The following is a 24,351-nucleotide window of genomic DNA, read 5'->3' on the forward strand; positions in this document are numbered from 1 at the left end:
CTCCAAACCCACATTTCTTCTAAAATTTCCTGATTTTGTTGACAGTTCTATCTTTTCAATTGTACAAATTTATAAATTCAGAGTCTTCCTTAACTCCTCACACTCACCCACTATGCCTTATCAGTTGTCAGGTACCTGCAAATCTACCTTTACTACATCACTCACATCAGATCCTTCCTCATTGACTTGTCAAATTGAATTGAATCAAGAACTTAATAATACAAATAAATTAAATTAAGAAAAAAAATTTAAAGGCCAAAAATCAAATTGGCAAATTATTATTTCATTTAAGAAAAAAGACAGCAGAGGAAAATTAAAAGACCAAAGAATTTAACGAATGGCTGTAGAACTAATTGAACAGAATCCTATCCAGACTCTGGCTTGTCTAAATAAAAGTTTAGACCAGTCTCGCCCCGCCTTTCCAGGAATTGCAGATGATAACCGAGGTTGGGAGCCCTCCAACGTTCCTAGAGCTTCCCCGGAAGTGCGGCGCTGTGGGCGGAGCAGGATTTGAGCGCACTTCCTGTCCGGGGCCGCGACTTGGATTCCTGCAGGTGAGCGGGTCCAGGCCTGAGGAGGCGGGGCACCCCTGACCCGAGTCCTAGTTTGGTTGGCACTGAGAGCGTATCTCTCTTTGACTTCCCTCTCCCCAGGGGGTGGACGAGGTTGGTCCCCGTGGCGGTGGCTTCTTTAACCGGGAAGTTGGAGGTCTTGGGTCCGAGCCCCGGCAGTGCCCCGACTCCCTGGCGGGACGTCTGGCCCAGGGTAGAGGGGATCCCTTCCCTCCCTGGTGCTCAGTTCTCCTCAGGGAATGATCATCGACTTGCAGTCGGAACGGATTCTAGAGATCTAATTCACCTCCCTCATTTTACAGATGAAGAAACCGAGGCCCAGCCAAGGGAAGTTACTTGCCCAAACACACACCGCTGGTAAGGGACAGTGTTGAGATTTGAACCCAGACTCCAGGACTCCAAATCCAGGGATCTCTGCACTGCAGTGGGCTGACGGTCTTTTTCTATGGTCCCCACTGTTCGTTAGGGTCGGGGCGACGACTCAGTAACTGTTCCTGTGGCTCCCTAAGGAGCAGAGATCCTGTCGGGGACCAAGTGCTGTGTGAGCCCTGAGACCAAGGTTAGTGCTGACTGAAGAGGGAGGGGAACTGCATCTGACCGCAGTTTAAAGGACCGCTTAAATCAGATCATTGCTTGTCTAATATATGCTCATCACTGCCCTGGGATAAACCTTAGGCGTGTAATCTTTACGTGACAAACTTTTCCAGACTCCTGTACTGGGAATGGTAGGGTGTTGTCCCTTAGTATATTTGGACCAGCTCCTCGGTTGCAAGAAAGTAGTTGACAGTGTTATAGAGGAAAAGCTTAATAAAAGGGAAAACAACAACAAAAATCCTAAAATGAAAAATTATTCATCCCTACAACGTTGATATAGTTCTAGAGTAACTTTCAGTCCTAAGTATGAGAACTCCTGGAGCAAATGTACATACTTTTGAGCAGTGAAGGGTTGTAGATTCTCTCTGTCTCCCCTCTCCCTGTCTCCTTCCCTCTTTCTCCCTTTCTCTTTTCCTCCTCTCATTTTCTTTCTCACTCACACCCCCCTCCCATTCTTTCTCTCTCCTCTCCCCTCCCTTCCTCTCTTTTTCACTGCCTTTATTCCATATTTTAAATATTTCCATGTAGTACATCAGTTTTTCAGGTCAGGTAAGGAGAAGTTCCATTAGACTACTACAGTCTGGAGGATGTCATAATAAAGCAAAAAAATACTTTCCCTTCTTCTGGTTGTTCCAGATCTTTTCTTAGAGGATCTTATTTTCTGTTGGTTATCAGCCTCATCTATCACCTTGTATATCTTTTGAGGTAAACATATGATTTTCTCCAGTACCTCAATTGGAAAATAGAGGGGGAGGAGGTAATTAATTAATCAGCATTCACCATTTTTTCTCTTTTAATCAAAAAAAACTTACAGGCCCTGAAAATGAAAGCAGATATGTGTCAGTCATGCACATTTCATTTGTATACAGTAATAATATGCACTATTTTTCTTGCAAAATAACTGTGCATGCAATATACTTTACATGAACTCCGTCATTGGCCTGTCATTTCCACAGTATGCTGGTGACTGACCTGTACTAGCAAGAACCTACATGCTATGTGGCTAACATCTTTGATTATTTTACAGTACATTATGTATTAGCCTAGATTGGGTTGGGTAGTTCAGGCATTTCTGCTGTGGTTTGTTGTAAATTCTAGATGTTCTAGCATTATTTATGGGGGAAAGCCACTTTTGGACACATTGGCCGATGGCCCAAGTTCTAAACCTATGAATACTTGGGATCTTTTGGGATTATTTGCTGTCCCAAGTAGAAATATGCTATATAAGGTTTTTGCCTCCCTTACATCTCTGATGAGGATATAATAGGAAAGGAATTGACTTCCTCTGGGTTTATCTTATTGCATGTTAGGGCAGTTGTTTTCTGATTATTGATTGACTAATTAATTACATATTGAGATAGATTTGGTAGTAATCCACATGTTCTAACGCTACACCTAGATTAGGACCCATCTTTCTCCAAATCCTGACATATGCCATCTCCACATTGAGTCTCTTCCAAATAAAGATGTTTGTCTATGATCTATCAATTCACTGGGTCCAATCCCTTGACTCCCCCATTTTATTTTCCTTCTCTACCAGTTCTCCAGATAGTAATTGATTGCATATACAGTATTGTCTTTTTACGGCCTATTCATTTTTCAGTACTGTTTTGTACATTGATACTTTCTAGTTTCAGTACATGATATGTTATGGCTTTCTACTAGTTCACTAGTTTGTGTTTTACAGGATTGCAGAGCAGGACTGTTCCCTATTTAGAGTTCTTAAGGAAACTCCAACATTAATATATTATTTGTTCTGCTCATGTTTTTTTGGTTATTTGTTCTTTGCTGAAGCCATTAGTATATAGTAAGCTTTTTTCAGTTCTTCTCTTATACTTATAACTTACTGGTTATGGATTGCCACATTACTTCTGGCTCTGACATTCTAAAGCACATATTTAATGTTCAGTTCTTCCAAACATCTCCAAAATAGGTGGGGGTAAATCCTGTGGCATCATTCCTAGAGCCCCTGAGACTATGTTTCTGAAATGTCATATATTGGCTCTGTGGACCCTCCTACTGTGGCCTAATGTTCACAGCATATTTGACATTGCAATTGACCATTCTTCTGGGGTTCTTCTTGGAATTAATGAGGCATTGTTCTAGACCTCTTAGGTCAAGTACTTCTTTCAGTAATTTGCACTCAAAAATCTCATCCCTATCTGATTGGATCCTGGACAGAAAAGCTATATTTTGAGAAAACAAAACAAAACAAAACAAAAACCTCCCATAACACTTTAACTGTCATGGAAATCTTCTGGTTCTGGGTTGGCTAAGTTCATGCACATCTGTCAAAGTGGCCAATCATTACCATGACATTTCTGATTTTCTTCTGATCCCCTTCCAAAGACAGGAAGTCTATATACCAGCTCTAAGGCTTGCTGCTCTTTACACTCTTGAGGTAAGTGGCTAAAATTGACATTACTTTCTTTTTGTTAGGGTTGAAATTTAGTTAAACTGAGGCACAAAGTTCTGAGCATGTTCAATTATCAATAAGGCTAGCAGTTACCAATAGAAGGTGTCTTTAGTTCCTTCGTAAGCCAAAAGGCCCTGAAAGAGGACAGACAAATTATTTTTGCAGACTAAAGGAGGTGCATCCAGAAACTAGAAGGCAACATCATAGATGGGGAAAGCAGTATGACTGGTTATAAAACCTGTAGCATCATAAATGGGGAAACAATATAATTGGCTAGAAATTGGGAATGTGGGAGAGCAACAACCCCTCCTTCCATCTAGGAAGTTCTGTTTGATTTGATTTTCCTGCAAGAATAATTAATGGCATATAGGTAACAGATTTCTTCTAATTGTACAATAGCAGCTAGTCATAAAGAGATGATGGTTTTTCTTTTAATTAAAGTGATTTATGTAGAAACTGAACTTTTACATTTAACTCAGAGAGGAAAACTCAACTTATGAACTCATGAACTTAAGAACTTAACTCTGAGACAAAGAAACTTGACTTAAGCAGCTATATAAAATGTTGGGAGTGATACAGAATAGTATCAATTACAAAATAGAATCCATTTGATTCTCTTACTTTGAATACACTTTGTATATATTTAGCACTTATGCAGATTCACTGCCACCATATTGGAGCTAGTAGAATGTTTCTATACTATATTATCAGTTTTTCTTAACCTAGTTGTCCAGAGTCATCTTAGGCAGCTTTCATATCCTTACATAGCATTGTTTAACTTTTTAATAAAATCATCCATTAATGAGTTCCAGCTTCTGCTTTATAAAACACTGATGCTTACTACCCGTGAGACCTTGGGCAAATAACTTCTCCTCCCTGGACCTCAGTTTTTACATCTGTAAAATTAAGGGTTTGGACTAAATAACTTCTGAGATCCTAAAATCCCTGCCCTTATTTAGTTTATTGTTTTGCAAGAGGATGAGAGTTATAAATAATTATAATCCTATATAAAATGGCAAGTTACATGACTTCTGAGCACTGTTTGCCTGATCTGCAAAATGCAAGGATTGGTTTAAATAACATTTCTAAATATCTAAGGACATATCTGGCTCTTGACATTTTTTGATTGTGCAACTCTGATATGAAATTTTAACTATGTAAACATATAAGTATAAGTTTGTGAACTTGGTTTAAAATTAAAAAAAATAACTTTCATTATTACTGGTTTCCTTCGTAGTTTACATATTTTATTTTATGCTTTTAAAAACCTCATTCTAAGATATCTATAGGTATTCATGCTGCTAAAAGTATTCATCGCATAAAAAGATTAAGAACCCCAGATAATTGAAAAATATAAAGTGTACTTCTGGGGACACTAAAAAATTGAGAAAAATTGGGAAGTCAGAAATTTTATAATAAGAGGCAAAGTCCTACTCTGCATCAAAACTGTAATTCATTTTTGTGGGGACTAATAACTAGACATTGTGACATGCTTTGCTATCCTATTTTTCCATGTTACTCCCTTATTCCTTCTTTGAGGAGTTATAGTCAGCTACTTGTGCCCTTAGTAGGACAAATTTATTCTTTGAAATTTTGGTTGAATGACAGTTACCATGCTGTCCAATTCTCAATTTCCTGTGATTTTTATCCTCAGATCTTCATCTGTGCACAGACAGGAAGGAGACTTTTCAGAGAAACAAGAATCCTGGTGGCAGCTTGGGGGTCAGTGTCCTTTTCCATCTGCTTTTCTTCACCTGGGATACTTCAGCAGCAGAAAGTTCTGCACCACCTTGATAGTCTTCAACATGGTATTTGCCCTTTTCTCTGCTTTCTTGACCCTATCACTTACCCATGCTTTAACCTCAGTGAACCATATACCAAGCACATTCTTCACAGCATCCCTGAGAGGTTGTTATAACAAATATTATTCTCATTTCCTAATGAGAAAACAGAAGTTCAGAAAGAGTAAATTATTTGTCCATTATCACACAGCTTAGAAGCAGAAAAACTAGGACTCAAACTGTCTCCAAGACCAGTGCTTAGTTTTCTTTAGTCTGGAACCTTCTTACTTCTGATCATACTCTGACACATAAATGGAATGCACCATCATGTGTTTTTTTTTTTTATTCAGACCTTTGATTTTATTGATTTAAGGAATTCCTGAGAAACACTTCCTCCTCTTATAGTAGTAGATCAGCAGCTTATCTCTCTGTAATTTATAATCTTAGAGAGTTGTCTGGGTCACTTAGATAGTAAATGATTTGTCCTCAATTACAGATCTAGTAGTATATGCCAGAGGCAAAACACAAACCCAGGTCTTGCTGACTATAAGACTGGTCCTATTTCTACCATACCTTACTAGCCTTCACTATATAAAATTAAACTGAATTTCAGTAGCTAGGCATATTCAGCTGACTCTTTAGGGACTAACATCTGGGTCACAAATGCAGATTGTATGAAGATATTGGAATAGAAGAAAGAAGCTTGATATTATGTACACAACAGTATGGTATTGGCATTTTTGGTAGTAAGACTTTTGCTTTGTATTATCAAACTCCTCTGTAATCCATACTGTTTGTTTTCTTTACACTAAACTTCAAAAAGAGGTTTGACAAATAGAGAGTTTAGAGAATCATTTTCTTTGGGTATGATTTGTCTAGCTATATATAAATGCTATCATTTGGCTCAGTGGTATCAAACTTGAATAGATACCAGTTCCCTGTGGACCACATAATGATTTAGAAAAACACAAATTAGCATTATTTTATATTATATTTTATTTATTTTATTAAACATTTCTCCACACTCCATGTGGGCTGCAAGTTTCACACCTTTGATCTAGCTCAAATTTCTTCAAGTTATCCACAAGGATTTAATGACAGATATTGTTGAAAATCTTACTGAAATAAAAAGACCTACTCCATGGTCTACTAGTGTAGAGACCCTCTCCCCTCCAGAAAGAAAGGAAGGAAGGAAGGGAGAGATGCAAGAAGGAGGGAAGGAAGGTAGGTTGGTTTTTATTTGATATGACTTAACTCTTAGCTTCCATCTTTGAATCAGTACTGTGTATTGTTTTGAAGATAGAAGAGTGGTAAAGGTTAGGCAGTGGGGGTTAAGTGACTTGTGCATATTTGAAACCAAGACCTCCCATCTATAGGCCTGCCTCTCAATCTACTGAGCCACCTAGCTGCCCCTGATGTACCTTGTTCTTAAGGAACTCATGTACCAGTTTCTAGGGATCTAGTTTGTAAACCCTTTTTTGAAAAATCCATTGTGGAATTGTATAAGAAAATAATAATAACATTTATTTAGCACTTTAAGGTTTGCACAGCTGTTATATAAGAATTATCTTAATTATCACAACTGTGAAGTAGATGCTATTATTGTTATCCTCACTTTACAGATGAGGAAATGGAGACTGAGAGAAACTAGGTGATTTGTCTAGGGTCATATAGCTAAAGAAGTATCTGAAGCATCTGAAGCTAAAGAAGAATCTGAATTTACTCCTTCCTGACTTCAAGTCTAACACTTTATCCAGTGTTCTTTCTTGCTGCTTCTCTTATCTGTGGTTTCTATAATCCATTTTTAAACTCATTTTTAGAAATTTTATCTTTTTCTTATATAGTTTTATAGCACTTTTCTCATTTTCATGATTTTCAAATATGGTTGATCATTATTTCACTGTAAAAATTAAGTGTTCCTTGCCTTCTCAAACATAAATAAGAAGAGGGGGCAGCTAGGTGGCTCAGTGGATTGGGAGCCAGGTCTATAGATGGGAGGTTCTGGGTTCAAATCTGGCCTCAGACACTTCCTAGCTGTGTGACCCTGGGCAAGTCACTTAACCCCCATTGCCTAGCCCTTACTGCTTTTCTGCCTTAGAACCAATACACAGTATTGATTCTAAGACAGAAGGTAAGGATTTAAAAAAAATAGATAAGAAAAAGCCTTAAATTAAAACTCTGGGGATGGAATATAAGAAAAAAACCTCCTACCTTATAAGAGATTATATGCTAAAAAGCTGTAACAGAGTTTTTTAATGCCCAGCATGCTTTATTTTATAGTTCATCAAATTGAAGAAAATTCAGTTATTGCTGAATTTTAAACATAAGTAAGACTGATTAAACATACCACATTTACAGATTTTCAATATTCAGATATCTCTTAAATGCTCAGTTTTGTGTCTCATTTGTTAACCCCTATTTTATATACACTTTTTTTCTTTTAGATAATCACAATTAGTATAGATATTCTAATTCTTTATTAGCTTCACATTAAGTTCATATAAGGTTTCCATATGTATATTTCCATAGTATCATTCTTATTTGCTTTAGTATATTTTAGTTTATTTGATATGAACAACAGTCTATTCAGTCATTCTTTTTTTCTTGGACATCTGTATAGTTTTCAGGTTTTTTTCATATTGCAAGTAATGTACCTTTAAGCAGATTTAACAGGTTTTTTAAAAAAATTACTTTCAAGGTGATCATTATTACAGAGTTACTAGATCAAAGAGTATAATTATTTCCATGTTTACTATCCTGAGACAGTTTTTTGGGACTGAAAATCATGCCTGATTGAAACTTGCATTTTAAAAATTGGTTCTTAAAATATATATATTTATATCATGTAACTTTAATGAACTCATCGTTCATTACTTTAATTCTTTGTTGAATATCTTTGATTTTATTTATCATTCTTGTTTTTGTTAGAAGGATTTTTGTGGGTTCATCTTATCCTTTTCCTTACTGAACTCATTGTTTTGATTTTTTTTGTTGAGTCCTGTTGCAGGCTACGAAATTTGGCACAATGATCACTCGGACACCAAGATTAGGGTAACATACAGTTTACTTACAAGATGTAGCAGGTAATAACCCAAAGATGCTTGAATGCAGCTTCCTGTGGTCCCCTATGAAGATGTACCCAAGAACCTCTTGTGGAGGCAGACCACACAGAGCTGCAGTTCTGTCAGGTCTGAGAAGCCACACCTTTCCTGTGATTTCATGGCTTTTAAGGGGCTCTTGATCACATTTTTCAGTGGGTGGGAATGACTGTGCTGAGTCTGCTGGAGTCATCTTGGTGTGGCATGGCTGTATGACATACGCTGTTTTGCATTTGAATTTCTAACTATATCCTACTCATGTTTGACCATAATCCACCTCCTTTCCTCTGGTCAATTAGCAAATATTTATTAGTGCCTACTATGTGCCAAGCATTGGGAATAGATACAAGTACAAAGGATGAAACTCTCCCTTCTGCCAAGGAACTCACATTCTAATGCTCTTTTCATTTAGCAGGATCAGGGTCATTAATTTCCTTGGGTCCCAGTAAGTTGGCAGGAACATACATGATAGGGAATGCCACAGTATTAATAAACAACAGGAAGTATTTAATAAGCCATGCACTGCCCCTTGTATCTGAGCCACTCTAGCCATCTCAGCTTGGAAGAAGTTCATGTTCTGGAAGGTCAAGTTGATTATCTCTTCTGTGGTATCTGAAATAGTCTAGTCTAGTAGTTGTCTCTCAGTAACCGAGGATGACTATTGTCTTTGTGCGTTTTTGTGCACAAAGACACTTGTGCATGAAGATTTAAGTGGAAAAGTCAATGCACAGAGACAGTCCCACTCTCTCCATGTTGGAAGCCTGGGTCCAGTGGCACGAAAAGTCGTTACACCTGGAGACTTCCTCAGCTGCATTGGATGGCCGTGTTGTCTTTTGTGCTCCAACATGCCCTAAGCACTCCACAGGGCTTTGCTGCGTCGCCCTCTCAGCCGTTGAACCTTCTTATTGGTTTCTTCTGTCTGTTCAGCTGAAGCAGTCTTCACATGCTGGGTGAGCAAAGCCCTAGTTCACCAGGGGTCGATGACCCGATGGCTACTCTCACAAGGTTTAGCCGGCCTGTCGAAGCCATTGTCCGGGGTGTGGCTGCTGCCGCATGCTAGCAGCTACTAGGAGCCACAAGCGAGAGCTGGGTGTCAGGTGAGGGTCGGTGGCTGGAGAGCTGCCCTAGAAGGGCACAACAAGCCCTCCATACCATAGATACTACCCCTCCCTGAGCACACCATACACCCCATCCCTGTTCATTAGAGAAAACTAGATGAAGAGTGAAGTCCCATATTCTAATAGCAAGGGCATCACTGCTCTCTTAACCCTTAGAGCCCTACTATATGTCTATCCCTGTGGTACCATCATGACTATAATCATAGGGACCACTCATCAAAGACCACATTTTTCCCCACAACTCCTAAGCAGCACCTTGTATGTCCACTACTCCATGATGTGTACCATTGGGGTCCTCATGTTCCCTTTTGGTAGACCTTGGGAGGCCAGTGGTATTAGGTGGTTTTGTAGTACTATATCTGAATTTTTTTAGCATAGTAGTCCTGAGGTAACTGTGGGTAGATATCAGCTAGAGTTAATTTGTTGCCTCCCTCTTGTAACCTCTTGTATACTGTTAAATCCAGATTGTTACTGTTCAAGTTCTGTAGGACTAACCGTGACTTTTTTCCTATGGTCTTCTCTGTTGAGTGGATACAAATTCAGAAATCATATATAATGACTTGCTTTGCAGTGGCTAGCTGGTATATGGAGTTATTATGGAAAGGGTATCTACTTTTAGTGACTGTCCACAAGACTGGTGAGGAGCAGGATAAATGTCAGGTGTTTCTGTGACATCCTTTACCAGTTTCTTTTAGATAGACAAGAGACTGAACTCTCTTCCTTATAGCTTATATCAGTCTATATCCTGACTTGCTTTACTATGGCTTCCATTCAGTACTTCCAGGTCCTTACCACTTCCCTTGCTTCTGGACTTCAGGTCCCCTAGATCTCTATTTTGTTCATACTCCTGAAACTGAACTTTCTCCCTTCCTCGGCTCTCTGCCTGGACCCAACCCATCATCTTTAGGTATGAACTAGGTAGAATGAACAATTGAAGCTTTTTCCATATTGCCTCCAGCCTCTGAGCAGTCAGATACCAGGTTCTTGTGTCTGGCCATCCTGGCATCCAGGAGATCCTAATTCATTTCTTTCCCTTTTCATTAATCCAATGGTCATGCCTACTACATTAAATAATACAGACTAAGTGATCTGATGGAGTAATCCTTCGAGCATCAAATGTAGAGTTAACACAGTTTACTTAAAAGAATACAACTGACTATTTATGTGGAACATGTTGAGTACAGCTCTTGAGGATTTTCCTTGTTTTCTTTGAAGAATCACTGAAGACCTTCAAGTGGAGATGGTCCATAGAAAGCTGAGATACTGTCGGGTCTGGGAAGCACCCCCAGGTTCTTGAGATTTTACAGATCTCTAGAACTTGTGGCTCCAGAGAAAGAAGACATCACCCCACTTAGAAATCACATATCATGCTTCTATATTGAGATTTCCAACTGTGTCACAGTTATGATGATACCATGAGTCCCCTGGATTTTCTTGACACATTTTAAAATCTGTCTTCTGCACAGAGAGATCCCTTATCCCTTATATTTCTTTAACTTTTTAGTCAGTCCTTAAAAGTGTTCCTTGTTCTCTGAAAAAAAACTAAATTTAATGTAAATTCAAGTATTTGACCTTTCTGTGATTGCTTTCAGTGCTGGTTCACCAGCAGCTATATTTTGAGCACTGGTGTACACTGAGTTCACTTAACAATGTATTTGAAAGGGACCTGTTTGAAGATTTTAGTTCTATTTAGCAACCTTTCTTCAGTGTCTTATCCTGATGAAGAGTATTCCTCTTGGCTTTTTCTGTATAGTTAAAATCTTCCAGTATTACTTAATTACCTAATTTTCTATTTCCTCAGTTTGATATTTCCAGTGCTCCCCACTGCTTAGCAATTATATTCTATTTCTATTTCCATTTTTGGCTCTTTGCTGTTCTGAAATCCTTTACCTTCTTCTGCATGGAGACTTTCTTAATTTCCCCAACCACTAGTGTCCTTCCCAGACTACCTTGACTTTAACTACTTGGTAGATACTCCTATTCATTAACTTTATGCTACATATATACATAATACATTTTTGTTATATAATAATATATGATATACATAATAGAATAATACATATACATAATACAAAATAAGCTCATTTAAACTAGAGATTGTTTCATTCTTTGCCTTTATATCCTCAGTACCTAGCATGGTACCTGCCACATAATAGGTTCCAGATATTGGTTGATTCATTCAGTGCCTTACTGTAGTGCCGAGTTGTCTCTAGGTTCTTGAAGATTATTTCAGTGGAGTATAAGCTCTGCCTAGCCCTGCCAAGCACAGTAGGTTTTGTGTACAGACCCAGTGACAGACTACATGCCTCTCTCATCCAGGTACCAGCCAAACTATTATTTGGAGAGGCTTATCCCCATCTGGCCTGAAGGTTGGTGAATATTTAGAAAAAAAAATTCTTTTTTTAAATTGTATTTTCCCCAATTTCATATAAAAACAGTTTCCAACATTTTTCAAAGAATATTGAGTCTCAAATTCTCTACTTCCTTCCCCCACCACTCCCCACCCCTGTTGAGAAGGTAAGCAATCTCATATAGATTTTACATGTGCAATCATGTAAGCCATTACACAGTAATTCTTTTAAAAAATGTTTTATTGTTGTACTTTATTATATCATAGCCCCTTCCCTATGATTCTTCCTATCATTCCCCATTCAATCTTTCCTTGTAACAAATAAACTGAACAAAATACATCAACACATTGGCCATATTTGAAAATATATGCTTTATTCCACACCTCTAGTATGTTGCCTCTCTTAAGAGGTGAAAAACATCTGTTTCCATCAGTTTTAAGAAGTCATGCTTGTTCCTTGCATTAATCAAAGTTCTGAATTATTTCAGTGTGGTTTTCTTTTATACTAAGTAGTACATTGGATAGAATGATTAGCAGGGGGTGGAGTGGGGGAGGGGGTCAGGAAGATCTGGGTGCAGATCCAACCTAAGATACTTATTAGCTGTGTGATCTTGAGCAAGTCTCTTGGGCTTTTTTTTGGCCTCAGTTTCCTCATGTGTAAAATGGGGATAATACTAGTACCCATCTCCCATGAGTTTTGGGAGGATCAAATGAGCTAATAATTGTAAAGTGTAAAATTGTAAAATATAGAGCCTAGCACGTAGTAAGTAGTATATAAATGTTAACTGTTGTTATTATTGATGTCATGATGCAAATTGTTCATGTTCTGCCTCAGTTGTATCAGTTCAAACAGATCTTTCCACTAATTCCATTCTATTTTATATTACAATTTGCTTAGCAAATCATTAGGTACCTACTTTTCCTTCAGTTCTTTGAGGTTTAAAGTGCCAACTCCAATCCCTTATCTTTTCAAGATTTTGCTTGCTTACTTCTGCCATTCTAGTGAACTTGCTGTCAGAGGTCACTGCAGCCCTCTTCAATCTTGTGATCCAATATGTTTTTTCTAGTTCTTATTCTCTTTTGCATAAATGTAGTATTTGAGGCATTTAAACTCTCTTAGGGATATGAATTTGGCTAAATTTTTAAATGTCAAATTTTGCCTTGAAGGATCCCCTGAAGATGTAGTAAGGAGGGAGAACTCTCCAGACATCTTGTCTTCGTAACCCCTTACTCTAGGGGAGGGAGGAAGCACTCCCATTGGCTACTGAGTAGTAGGGCTGGTGATGTGGTCAGACTTGGGGAGAGGGAAATTGAGAGGCTAGGGGCACAAGCACTCCATTCTGCTCCCCTCTGTGAACTATGATCCCCTCAAACCTAGTTCCTCTTCAAAGTGGAAAATGAGGGGACCTTGAAAATTTCAAAGTATACCTCTTTAGCCACTATTCAAGGAGCCAGAAGCCATTTCAAATGCAATACTTTATTGAGAAAGAAAAAGATGGCCAGAAACAATTAAAAAAGCAATAAAAGCCCCAGCTTACAGGAAAACTCCTTATTTATAGGAAAATATAACCCTCAGGTTAAAGGACATCATCCTGACACATTCACCCCATCATGGTCCAGCCTTCCTGAAGCCAGTATCCTCCAAATGAACTTTTTTAGCAAATGGTCAAGGATTGAAGCTGGGTTTTAATCTGGATGAAGGGCTGGTTGGGAGATCAATATCTTCCAGAGCTTCTATCCCACCTTTATCCCTTGGGCTGGTACCTCTTTGAATGCAAATTGAACTGACTGGGTCAGGGGATTAAGAATGCAAATTAAAACAGCCCAAGTTTGCTTGGGAAAGAAACTGGGGAATTGCTGAAGAGACTATTAGCTTAACCTGGGGTTCTTAAAACTTATTCTTAAATTACTAGACTAGTTTTGAACATTTTTAGAGTACAAACTCAAAAGACACATCCTTATATCTCAAAAATACGTTGTATAGTAAAGATACTGGTTGCTTCTGATAGTAAAGACATAAATTGTTTCTGTCTCACTCAGGCCAAAGGTAGTTAAGAGGCCATTGCATTCTGAATGGAGTGGGGCAATCTTGTCTTGTAAGGGATGCTGTCTTGAAGAGACCTGCTTACTAACTTTTACTGGGGAGAGGAGCAGCCTAGCCATGCCTCATTCAGGCTTTCTAGTTAGGGACTCTGGTGAACTCTGTGCTGCAGGAACAGGGGCACTAGGTCCTTGGCATGTGCGCCCACAGAGAGATCTCTACGTGCCATCTCTGGCACACATGCTATAGGTTTGCCATCATGAATCTAGAGGAAGCAGAGTAGGCCAGTTTGACTAGGATAGAGAATGCTTGGAGAGTCAAATGTAATGATTGAAGAAAGACCAATGGGAACCAGATTAAGGAAAACTTTAACTGCCAAACTAAAAGTGTTTGTATTTTTTCCTAAAGCTAATAAAGAACCATGTATTTATAAGTAGGGGATTGATGTGGCCATTAATCTAGAATAGACATTGCAGGCAAGTTGGCAGCAAACATTTATGAAGCACTGACTATGTTCCAGTCACTGTGCTAAGTGTCGTGGATACAAACATAAGTAAAGACAAAGATGATTCCTTCCCTCAAGGAGCATACATTCTACTTTCTACAATAACACAAAAAAGGGAGCTGGAAGAAAGGGAGTGGGGGGGGGAGGAGGGCCCACTCCCATATAGCAGTGAACTCTGGAGAGTCAAAAGCACATCTGGGAGAAGAGTGAAACATGGCAGGACTGTTCCCATCTTTAAAATGGAAGACATAGAAGGAACTCCCTAGTAGGAAAAGGGGGCTACCCTGGCAAAGGGATATTGCAAGACATGAAGGCCTCAAAGTTCCAGGGCAAGAAAGCAGCTGCATGATGGTGGCAAATTACTGATAGTCAAGCTCAGCCAGGAGGGGAATTTGGCAGCTGTATTGAAGATGGATATTTTGACACAATAGACAGCAGTGAGTCAGCAAACATTTATTAACCACTGTGCTTGGTGATGGAGAATAAAACAATCCTTTCAAGGAGCACCTTATAGACTCAACTAAAATAATAGTTATTGAAAACCACTTAATAGATTGCGGGGACAGCTGGATAGCTCAGTGGATTGAGAGCCAGGTCTAGAGACGGAAGGTCCTAGGTTCAAATATGGCCACAGACACTTCCCAGCTGTGTGACCCTGGGCAAGTCACTTGACCCACATTTCCTAGCCCTTACCACTCTACTGCCTTGGAGCCAATACATAGTATTGACTCCAACACGGAAGGTAAGGGTTTAAAAAAAAATAGTGATTGCAACTGATAGTACAAGCCACACTCTACTTTTAAGGTTAATAATAGAAAGGAAGAATGCATACTTTAACTTTGGTCTCAAATTGTTCATGTTTTGTTCTTTTACCTGAGTGCTGTTACCTTTCAACATTATCTTAAAAGAAAAAAAAAAGTGAGTGCTGGACTGAATTTGGTTCCTGTCTTTGATACCAACAGTAACTATGGGCAGGTCACATAACCTAACTGAATCTGAATTTCCTTGCAAAATGAGGATAACATTTATAGTGCTTAACTTATTATGTTACTGAGGGAAATCAAATGAGATTATTAGATCAGGTATTTTGCAAAAATAAATTACAACTATTACTATCTTTATGTTTAGTTGCATATGTTATTTTGGTTTTGCTTTTTTTATTTTGAATAATTTCATAAAAAAATTCATGTTTCTTCAAAATCTTCCATTAGTCATATAATGTAATTTGTACAGCCATTTCCCATGCTGATACTTTTTTTACTTCCTTTTCTCCCAGTGGCTTTTGGGACAGGAGAGACATTTAGCTCTCTTGAGGGAAAGGCAGTTTAGTAGGTTAAGCAAATTGTCCCAGATTGATTATAACCTTGATTGCTACCCCTGTCTTTGTAGGCATAATAGATTTAGTCACTTACTTTTACTCTGTGTGTGACTCCCTGCTTTAAATGTTTTTCCTTATAGACAGCATATTGTGAGATTCTGGTTTTTTAATCCATTCTGCTATCATTTTCAGATTTATGAGTGACTTCATCCCATTCACATTCACAATCATGATTACTAATTGCATGTTTCCCTCCATCTTATTTCCCCCTGTTTATCCTTCTCTCCCTCTCTCTCTCCCCCTCCTTTCAGCCTTTCCCTGTTCAAAAATGTCATGATTTCAGACAAAAAAAAAGTAAAAATTAATCCAATCAAAAGAAATAAGGAAATTACGTCTTGATAAAACAACATCAATACTTAACATAGATGCACCAAGTGGCATAGCACCCAAATTCTTAAAGGAGAAGTTACAGGAGCAAATAGACAGTAACATTTAACCTCAACCTTCCCCTCTCAAAAGTAGATAAATCCAAGCAAAAAATAAACAGGGGAAGAAGTTAAGGAAGTAAATAGAACTTTAGAAAAATTTGACATGATAGACTTCTGGAGAAAACTAAACAGGAATAGAAAGGAATATATTTTAAGGAGAAGGCTATGGGATTTTCAGAGGTGAAACAAACAAACTATAGTTGCCAAACAGCCAGTAGCCTAGTTTGGTTGTAACATGTTGTAATGGTAATTTTAAGAGAAGTGTAATCAGCTTAGTAAAGAAATAGAATGTAGAGTTAGAAAAGAGATCTGAAAATTTTCTAGGCTGCTTTAAAGAATTTTCATGGAACTTTGATGATGTCAAAGGAAGAGGAATTTTGTAGTGTGCCTTAGGAGTGTCAGTTGAAAAACAAACAACCACTTCTGGGAGAGAGACTTGGAGGTTGGTTGTTCTTAGCTTTGCTGCTGATCAGCCTTGGAAGACTTGTGGAGGAGTTGAACATCTTGCTTGGACAAGAGTGAAAGGAGTCTGATTAATTAAACAGGAGAGTTATTGAGCAGTTCTGAGGAATCCATCTGGTGGCGCCAGAGGGTAGCTACTAAATGAACACCTGGTCACTGACGGGCACAGTGAAATCATTGGCTGAAGAAGGAAAGTTGCAGATCTATATAATTTTTTGGAAATAGGTCAGTAAGTTAGATTTTAAATTTAGTTAGTAAGTGTAGTGTCTACCCTAGTGGCCAAAGAAGATGTCTTTTGCAGGACGGGGGTTTTGGTTGGGTTAGTTAGAAAATTCATTAGCTTTAGGGAATATTGTCTTTTCACCAGTTGATCTTCCTTTTACTTTCCCTTTCCTAAATTTTAATAGTTACAATAAATAAGTTTTTTTTTTTAATAACTGACCTGAACAAAGATTTTCTACAACTGCCTGGTGGCCATATTTTTCAACAGTCAAACTAATGTTCTAATGAACCTTTCCACACCAAAGACCACTATTGCTATTATTAACATACCAATAACCAATAAGGGTCAATACCCCTTATAACAGAGTAGAGTGCATGAAGGAGGTATTTCAAAATTAAACTGGAAAAGTAGGTTGTGTCAGATTGTAAAAGTATTAAATGCATGGCTTAAGAGTTTCTTATTTCAATTCTATATGCATTTGGTAGCCATGGAAAATTTTTAACCAAAGGAGTGAGATGTTTAGACTTGTGAATTAGGAAGGATTATTTTGGCAGTTGTTCAGAGGGTTAATTTTAGAGAGATATGTGAGATTGGAAGTTTATAGAATCATGTAGATTAAGGATTCTTTTTTTTCCCCTTGGTCATGGATCATTTCTTGGAATAATCTTTCTTAATACATAAAATAAAATATATAGAATTACGAAGGAAACCAGTTATATTGATGTACAGTTACCAAGATTAAGAACCCTTGGTCTAGGTCAGCACCTATGTCCTCAGGTGAGATAGAGAGGGGGAACAGAGCAGCCCCCTTTGGCACTCTGGGGCATGATGTCATGTCTTTGCCAACACAGGCTAGATGAAAGATGATGGTCTAAGCAATGAATGAGTTAATGAAAAGCATCAATTAAGCACTTAATATGTGTCAGATACATTGTGAAATGGCTATGGATATAAATATAAAATTGGGACATCCTCTACTGTCATGGAACTTACACTCTAAGTGGGAAGATAGCACATTGGATGGGTGTTACTGTCTGGGAAGACACAAAGATGTTAAATACCACATTGGATTGCTACTCCCTTCCAGAGGCAATGGTAGTGTTCTTTTTATCAATGTTCTTAGAGCAAGAGGTGGAAAGGGTGGTATGAAGTAAGGGCATCTAGAAAATGGGCCAGGATGCAACTATAGTGAAGGCCATTTGACATGCTAAGTTGGGGAAACTTTATGTTCAGGTTTCCTATCAAGGTACTAAGTACATATAATCAAAAATTACATCTAAGGCTAAATAGGGACCAAACAGTGTTCTCCCTTATAGATAGGCTTTTAAAAGAAATAATAATTTGGACCTATGATTTCATTGTTTGATAGAACTCTTAACCTAGTAAACTTCTACCAATGCTGAGCAGCCATTTATGGTTTTTAAAAGTAGTTTAGAAAGTTGCTCAGGATAATATGACCAGCATATTCAGAAGTATAACTTGAGCCCAACAGTGGCATTTCTACCTACCATGCCATTCTGCCTTTATATAGAGAGGCTACATTTTTGAAAATTCTAAAATTTACCTAACTTCCATGAGGCAACAAGAATGTGTTGTTTCAGGAGCTGGTGACTTTTGAAGATGTGGCTGTGTATTTCACACGGAAGGAGTGGGGATGGCTCGATCCTGCTCAGAGGGACCTTTACAGAGATGTGATGCTAGAGAACTATGGGAACTTTGTATCAATGGGTAAGAAGTCTTTGTGGCAACTATTCCCAAACTAGCCATCTTCTAGAAAGAAAGTTTGGAACGCAATTCAGGGGCCATTCAAGTATCTCTTATTGGACTTTTCTATGTTAACTGTAGGTTTAAAAAAATCACTCCCTATCTGTCCTCTGCAGATTTATAGGAGTGAGCTCAAAAAGTTCTGGTATTTTAGAATCAATAATCATATTCTGTGTGTCTTTTCCTAAAATCAGGACTTCCATTCTCCAAACCTGATGTTATCTCCCAGCTAGAACAAGGAGAAGAGTCATGGGTTGAGGATCTGCAAGAATGTGAGGAAGGAGAATTTTCTCCAGTTGTTCACAGTGGTAAGTAGTGAGGTCAGATCCCATTGGAGAGAGCAAAAAATGAGAGTACAGCGAATTTGTGGACTGATGAACAATTTTAAATATTAGGAGAGGATTTTAAAGGGTTGAATCTGCAAGTACTAGGTTATACTTAGTTTTTCATGCTTACCTTTTCCTCTCTCCTAAATGTTCCTCTCAGGAAAGTGATCATCTGAATACCTTTCCTCTCCCCATCCTCTCATTAGGTCTTCATCATTTCTAGCACTCTTAAGTTTTATTTTTTAAATTTCTATTCTGTTTTTAGTTTGATAATTGCCTTTTTTTTCTCCTGTAGTTTAATTTTTCTCACCAAAAGAAAAGTGGTCATCTTTGCTTTTTCTTTTCAGGTTTTAGGAACAGATCTGAGAATGAAAATTTTACTCCAAGGGAAGAAATCCCTAAAACATTTGAACTATATGGAAATATACTAGAAAGATCCCCAAGGGACATTTTCCAAACCACAGAATTTGGACTAGCCTTCGGACAGGAAAATAGTTTAGAAGGGCAAACAAGACACTTCTTAGAGGAAAGATGGCGTAAATCAGCTTTACAATTGAGAGGTTCTCAGCAGCTGACAATTTTCCACAACCAAATGTCCAGAAATGAAGGTCAAGAGTATAATGAATTTGACAAAACCTTCAGTTGGAGTTCAAAGCTCATAACTCATCAAAGAATTCCTAAAAGAGGAAGGGGCCGAAATTTTTCTCAGCATTTAGCCCTTATTCAACACCCAGGAATTCATGGTGGAGAGAAGCGTTATGGATGTCGTGATTGTGGTAAGACTTTCAGTCAAAAGTCAGGATTCACAAGACACCAGAGAATTCACACTGGAGAGAAGCCCTATGAATGCAATGAATGTGGGAAAAGCTTTAGTCGTAGCTCAAATCTAACTGAACATAAAAGAATTCATACTGGAGAAAAACCATACAAATGTAACAAATGTGATAAGGTCTTCAGGCTAAAATCAAATCTTAATTGTCATGAAAGAGTTCATACTGGGGAGCGACCTTATGAATGCAACATCTGTGGGAAAAATTTTCCTCAGTTGTCTAGTGTTATGAAGCATCAGAAAATTCATACTGGTGATGGCACTTGTAAATGCATTGAATGTGGGAGAATCTTAAGTAGCCAGCTCCGCCTTATTGAACACTACAGAATTCATACTGGTGAGAAACCTTTTCAGTGTAGTGAATGTGGGAAAGGCTTAAGCAGCAGGTCAAGCCTTCTTCAGCATTACAGAATTCATTCAGGTAAAAAACCTTTTAAATGCAATGAGTGTGGAAAATCTTACCGTAAATTCTTAGGTTTAATTGATCATCAAAGATACCATACTGGAGAGAAACCTTATATTTGCAAGGAATGTAAAAAAGCCTTCAGCCGCCATTCAGTCCTTATTCGGCATCAACGATCTCACACTGGAGTGAAACCATTTAAATGTGATGAATGTGGAAATACCTTCACTCGAAGATCTGTCCTTAACGAACATTTAAGAATACATTCTGGAGTAAAGCCATATGAATGTAACGAGTGTGGGAAAACCTTCACTCGAAATTCCACTCTTAATGAACACCAGAGAATTCACACTGGGGAAAAACCTTATGAATGTAACGCATGTGGGAAAACCTTCAGATGTGGTTCCTATCTTACTATACATCAAAAAGTTCATGCTGAGGAAAATCCATATGCATGTAATGTATGTGGGAAAAACTTTAGTTTGAGCTCCACACTTATTCGACATCAGAGAATTCATACTAGGGAGCAACCTACTAGGCTCTGCGCTCCTTGAGGTCATTGACCTAATCTTAACTAAACTTTGCATTTTCCCCTACCTCTGCACACAGTAGTTGCTTAGTTAATGGTTAAATTGAATTAAATGTTATGAACATGGAAATGCCTTCAGAGTTCTGATCTTATCAGATAATAGAGAATTCATACTGGAGAGAAGCCATGTGAATATAACAAAAAATAAAGCCATTATTTATCAGTCACTTCTCATTCAAGACCAGAGGAATTACACTCCAGTTAATTTATAAATGAAATAGTCATTGGGAATAGATAATCTTAAAGATGGGAAAATCTACAGTATATCAGAGTCTTATGATAAACTGTCAGGTTTTTGAGGGTAATGCCTAAATTTTTAAAAATTCAGAATGTATAGTGTCCAGCCCTGTGCCATTAGTAGAGTCATACTTAATACATATTTGTTCATTAAATGATTAAACTGATGACCTATAAATTCCTTCAGTGACAACTTCCTTTTTAGTATATGAGAATCTCGGCTTGGAGTAAGAGTATAAGGAGATAGGACTGCAGACTGTCAGGGAAACATAGGCAGTAATTGAAATTCCATGAGTTAATATTGCCCCTAAACAAACCTATACTTAGTAAGAGGAATAGCTGACCCTGTCCTGACATTTAAGAAATACCAACATTTGAAAGGTGGTAAGAAATTGGATAGGTACCACTTAGGTAGTTGGAAGAAAGTCATTATGTCACAGTAAAGTAAAACTAACTGGGTTTTAGAGATCATTTCTCCAAATTCAGTTATGCCTGTCCAAAAGCTTGCTGAATATGGATGGAGATCCAGCTTTCCTGTCAGCATTAAAACTGAGCTCACACTTGTACCTCCCCATAACTTCCCTTTTCTTTTGGGGGTAAATATTTTACTTTGTAAACTTTCCTTCAACCCTCCAATATCCAGTCAGCTTCCATGCCCTGCTGTTTTCTGTTTCCACAGTGTCTTTCTAGTCTAACCCCTTTTCATTCACATAAACACTCCCTTAGTTCAGTTTTTCATTACCTCTTGGCTAAACTACTTAATACCCTTTTAATTGGTCTTTTTGCATTTAGTCTCTTGCCTCTCCATCTTCAAACAGATTCCATAATAATCTTAAGATGTAACTGACCCTGCATTTCTTCTGCTCAAACAGCTTCAACAGCATCATAGAATGTTATGTCCTGAGAGCAAAGATTTTTTTTTTTGGTCTTTTTATCCTCAGATTTTAACACAGGACCTTGAAAATAGTAGGCATTTAAGAAATTTGTTGAACTTCCTAATTTGAAAGAAACTGGAACCCAAATGGGAAAGTACTATACCTAAGGAAGCCTAGAACTTAATTCTCTTGACTTTCAGGTCAGTATTCTTTAACTGTTTGCTACCTCTAATAAAGTATTACTGTTATTCAACAGTCAGATAAATAGAAGTTATTCCCTCATAAATCTAAAGGCCAAAAAAAAAAAGGTCAACTGTTTAAAGGAGAAGGATGTAGATGGGAGCACTAAAAGAAAGGCCTAGACTACAGAGAATTGCTGAATGGTTCTGCCAGTCTGGATCTGAAACTTAGAATCAACTTGGTCTGACTAGCCTAGAAGAGCTGAAAATGGAAGAATTGCACATTAGAGAATCTTAATTGCAGATTTTGGTGACTTTAGAGAATCCTAAATCACTTGTTTCCCAAAGAGTGGGATGTTTAATTATGTGCAGTTATATCCAAGTAATGAGAGATGAGAATTCAAAGACATAATTGTATCAAAAGGAGAGGGAATAAATAACTTCAGTGGTGTTTGCTATTAACCTCACTGTGTATTTGCTATGTGTGTGTATATGTGTGTGTAGAAGAACCATGTTAGAGTGCCTAAAAGAGAAGGTAGGATCCTTGAACCTGTTGGATTTGGGTAGCATGAAGAGGGAGCTATTATTTAAAGTTGTTGCTGTGCAAAGGATGATGGAGAGGAACTCCTGGGAGAAACTAATAAATTAGGATTGTGGTGTGGTAAAGTGGAAGATATTCTGGATTTAGTACCTCCCCTGTAAAATTAGGGAATTGAACTATTCTTATAGTTCCCAGCCATGGGTCACAGGTTTGTGGGTGCTATAAAATTATTATATCATAAAAGTTCCTGAATCCATTTGAACACCAAACACTGCTGTTTTGATCTTTAATTCCAAAGAAATACATTAGCATAATGTATTTAGCATAAATAATGGGTTTTTTGTTGAACACTTTTATATTATTGATGTTGATTGTGCCTAATAAGAAAAATTTTTTCCTGACCTTTCAGAATGAAATATGACCTTTACTTTTGCTGAGACCTGACCCACCTAGAGTGGGTCTTTGGAGTTGTCTACTTTCTGATTTCACGAGGTATCAAATTTGCTTTTTCACTGATAACATTGCTTTGGTTTGAATTATTGTATTCTCTTTCAGTTTAATCCAGTTTTATTAATTTTTTATGAAAGGGTCCATATTATATTGTTATATGTTAGAGAATAGTTGCTTGTGAAGTTTTGCAGTGGTTACTTCAGCTTGGATACTATTTTACCAGAGATCAAGTTTGGATGTTTAATTTACCCAGCCTAGATTTTTTTCCCTAGAAATTTTTCCAATTTATAAGATGTGTTTTTAGTGAGAATGCTGAAAAGAACGATTAGAACATTCAGAACCAGATAGATTCCAGTGCAAGGAGCCTTCATAGAGAAGCATGGTGAGCATTAGCAGGAGGGCTTGCTGTGGGCTTGGTGATTGAACTACTTGTGAGTCATTGTATTTATGGCTGTGAACAGTTGCTGTTTTTTCGTTTTCAGTGGAGGCTACTGTGTTTACAACAGATTTTTGGAGTAATGTCAGTGCAAATGAAGTAGAATTATAATAGATAAGCAAACATGCTTTTTGTAGGCTGAATAAATATCTCAGAATATGTATTGCTTTTTTTCAAATGTGTGTATTCTATTGTGATTAATAAAAATACAAAATTATTTAAAAACATTACTGAGTTCCTGATAGCTTTTTCATCATATATTGTCTTAATCATTGGATTCTGATAGTATAACTGTTAACCATAATAGGGCTATGAAAATTTTTTTGATATTAAAAAGAGATCTTCATACTTGTAAAACATCGGGAACCAACTTTGCCTACCTCTCAGGTCTCTTCCTACTTCATTTTAATTATTAGAAAGTTTTTTCTTACATACAATTTATACCTATATCATGACAACTACTACCCACTTCTCATAGCTCTGCCCTTTGTGGCAACAAAGAAAAAGTCTAATTCCTCTTGAAACTAACAACCCTTCAAATACTTGAAGACAACTATCACATATCTCTTAAGCCTTTTTTCCTTCAGTTTGAATAATCTTAGTTCCTTCAACCAGTGCTTATATTGCATGATTTCAAAGCCCATCACTATTCTGATCAACCTTCTCTGGATGTTTTCTTGTATCTTTCCAAAAAGGTGGTGCCTAAACCAAGATATGCTGAAGATATAGTATGACCAGGGCACAATACAGCAGGAC

At 37.7% G+C, this 24,351-nt stretch overlaps 1 protein-coding gene across 15 annotated transcripts; it reads left to right on the plus strand.

The window, feature by feature from the left end:
• The first annotated feature begins 425 nt into the window (after positions 1-425).
• Positions 426-23,822, plus strand: LOC100619815 (zinc finger protein 883-like). 15 transcript variants are annotated; one of them, XM_056822963.1, is made up of 8 exons: positions 530-554; positions 875-929; positions 1,039-1,131; positions 3,516-3,567; positions 5,237-5,390; positions 18,568-18,694; positions 18,925-19,038; positions 19,404-23,822. In XM_056822963.1, the coding sequence occupies exons 5-8, from the start codon at positions 5,388-5,390 to the stop codon at positions 20,840-20,842; spliced, it is 1,683 nt and encodes a 560-aa protein (XP_056678941.1). In that variant the 5' UTR covers positions 530-554; positions 875-929; positions 1,039-1,131; positions 3,516-3,567; positions 5,237-5,387; the 3' UTR covers positions 20,843-23,822. The 15 variants fall into 15 exon arrangements, with proteins under 15 accessions (XP_056678935.1, XP_056678937.1, XP_056678941.1 ...); XM_056822961.1 differs by lacking the exon at positions 3,516-3,567; XM_056822957.1 differs by lacking the exons at positions 1,039-1,131; positions 3,516-3,567 and having other exon boundaries at positions 426-554; positions 5,237-5,304.
• Positions 23,823-24,351: the final 529 nt, after the last annotated feature.

Source organism: Monodelphis domestica, chromosome 3, assembly GCF_027887165.1.
Source record: "Monodelphis domestica isolate mMonDom1 chromosome 3, mMonDom1.pri, whole genome shotgun sequence".
NCBI classification, from domain to species: Eukaryota; Metazoa; Chordata; class Mammalia; order Didelphimorphia; family Didelphidae; genus Monodelphis; species Monodelphis domestica.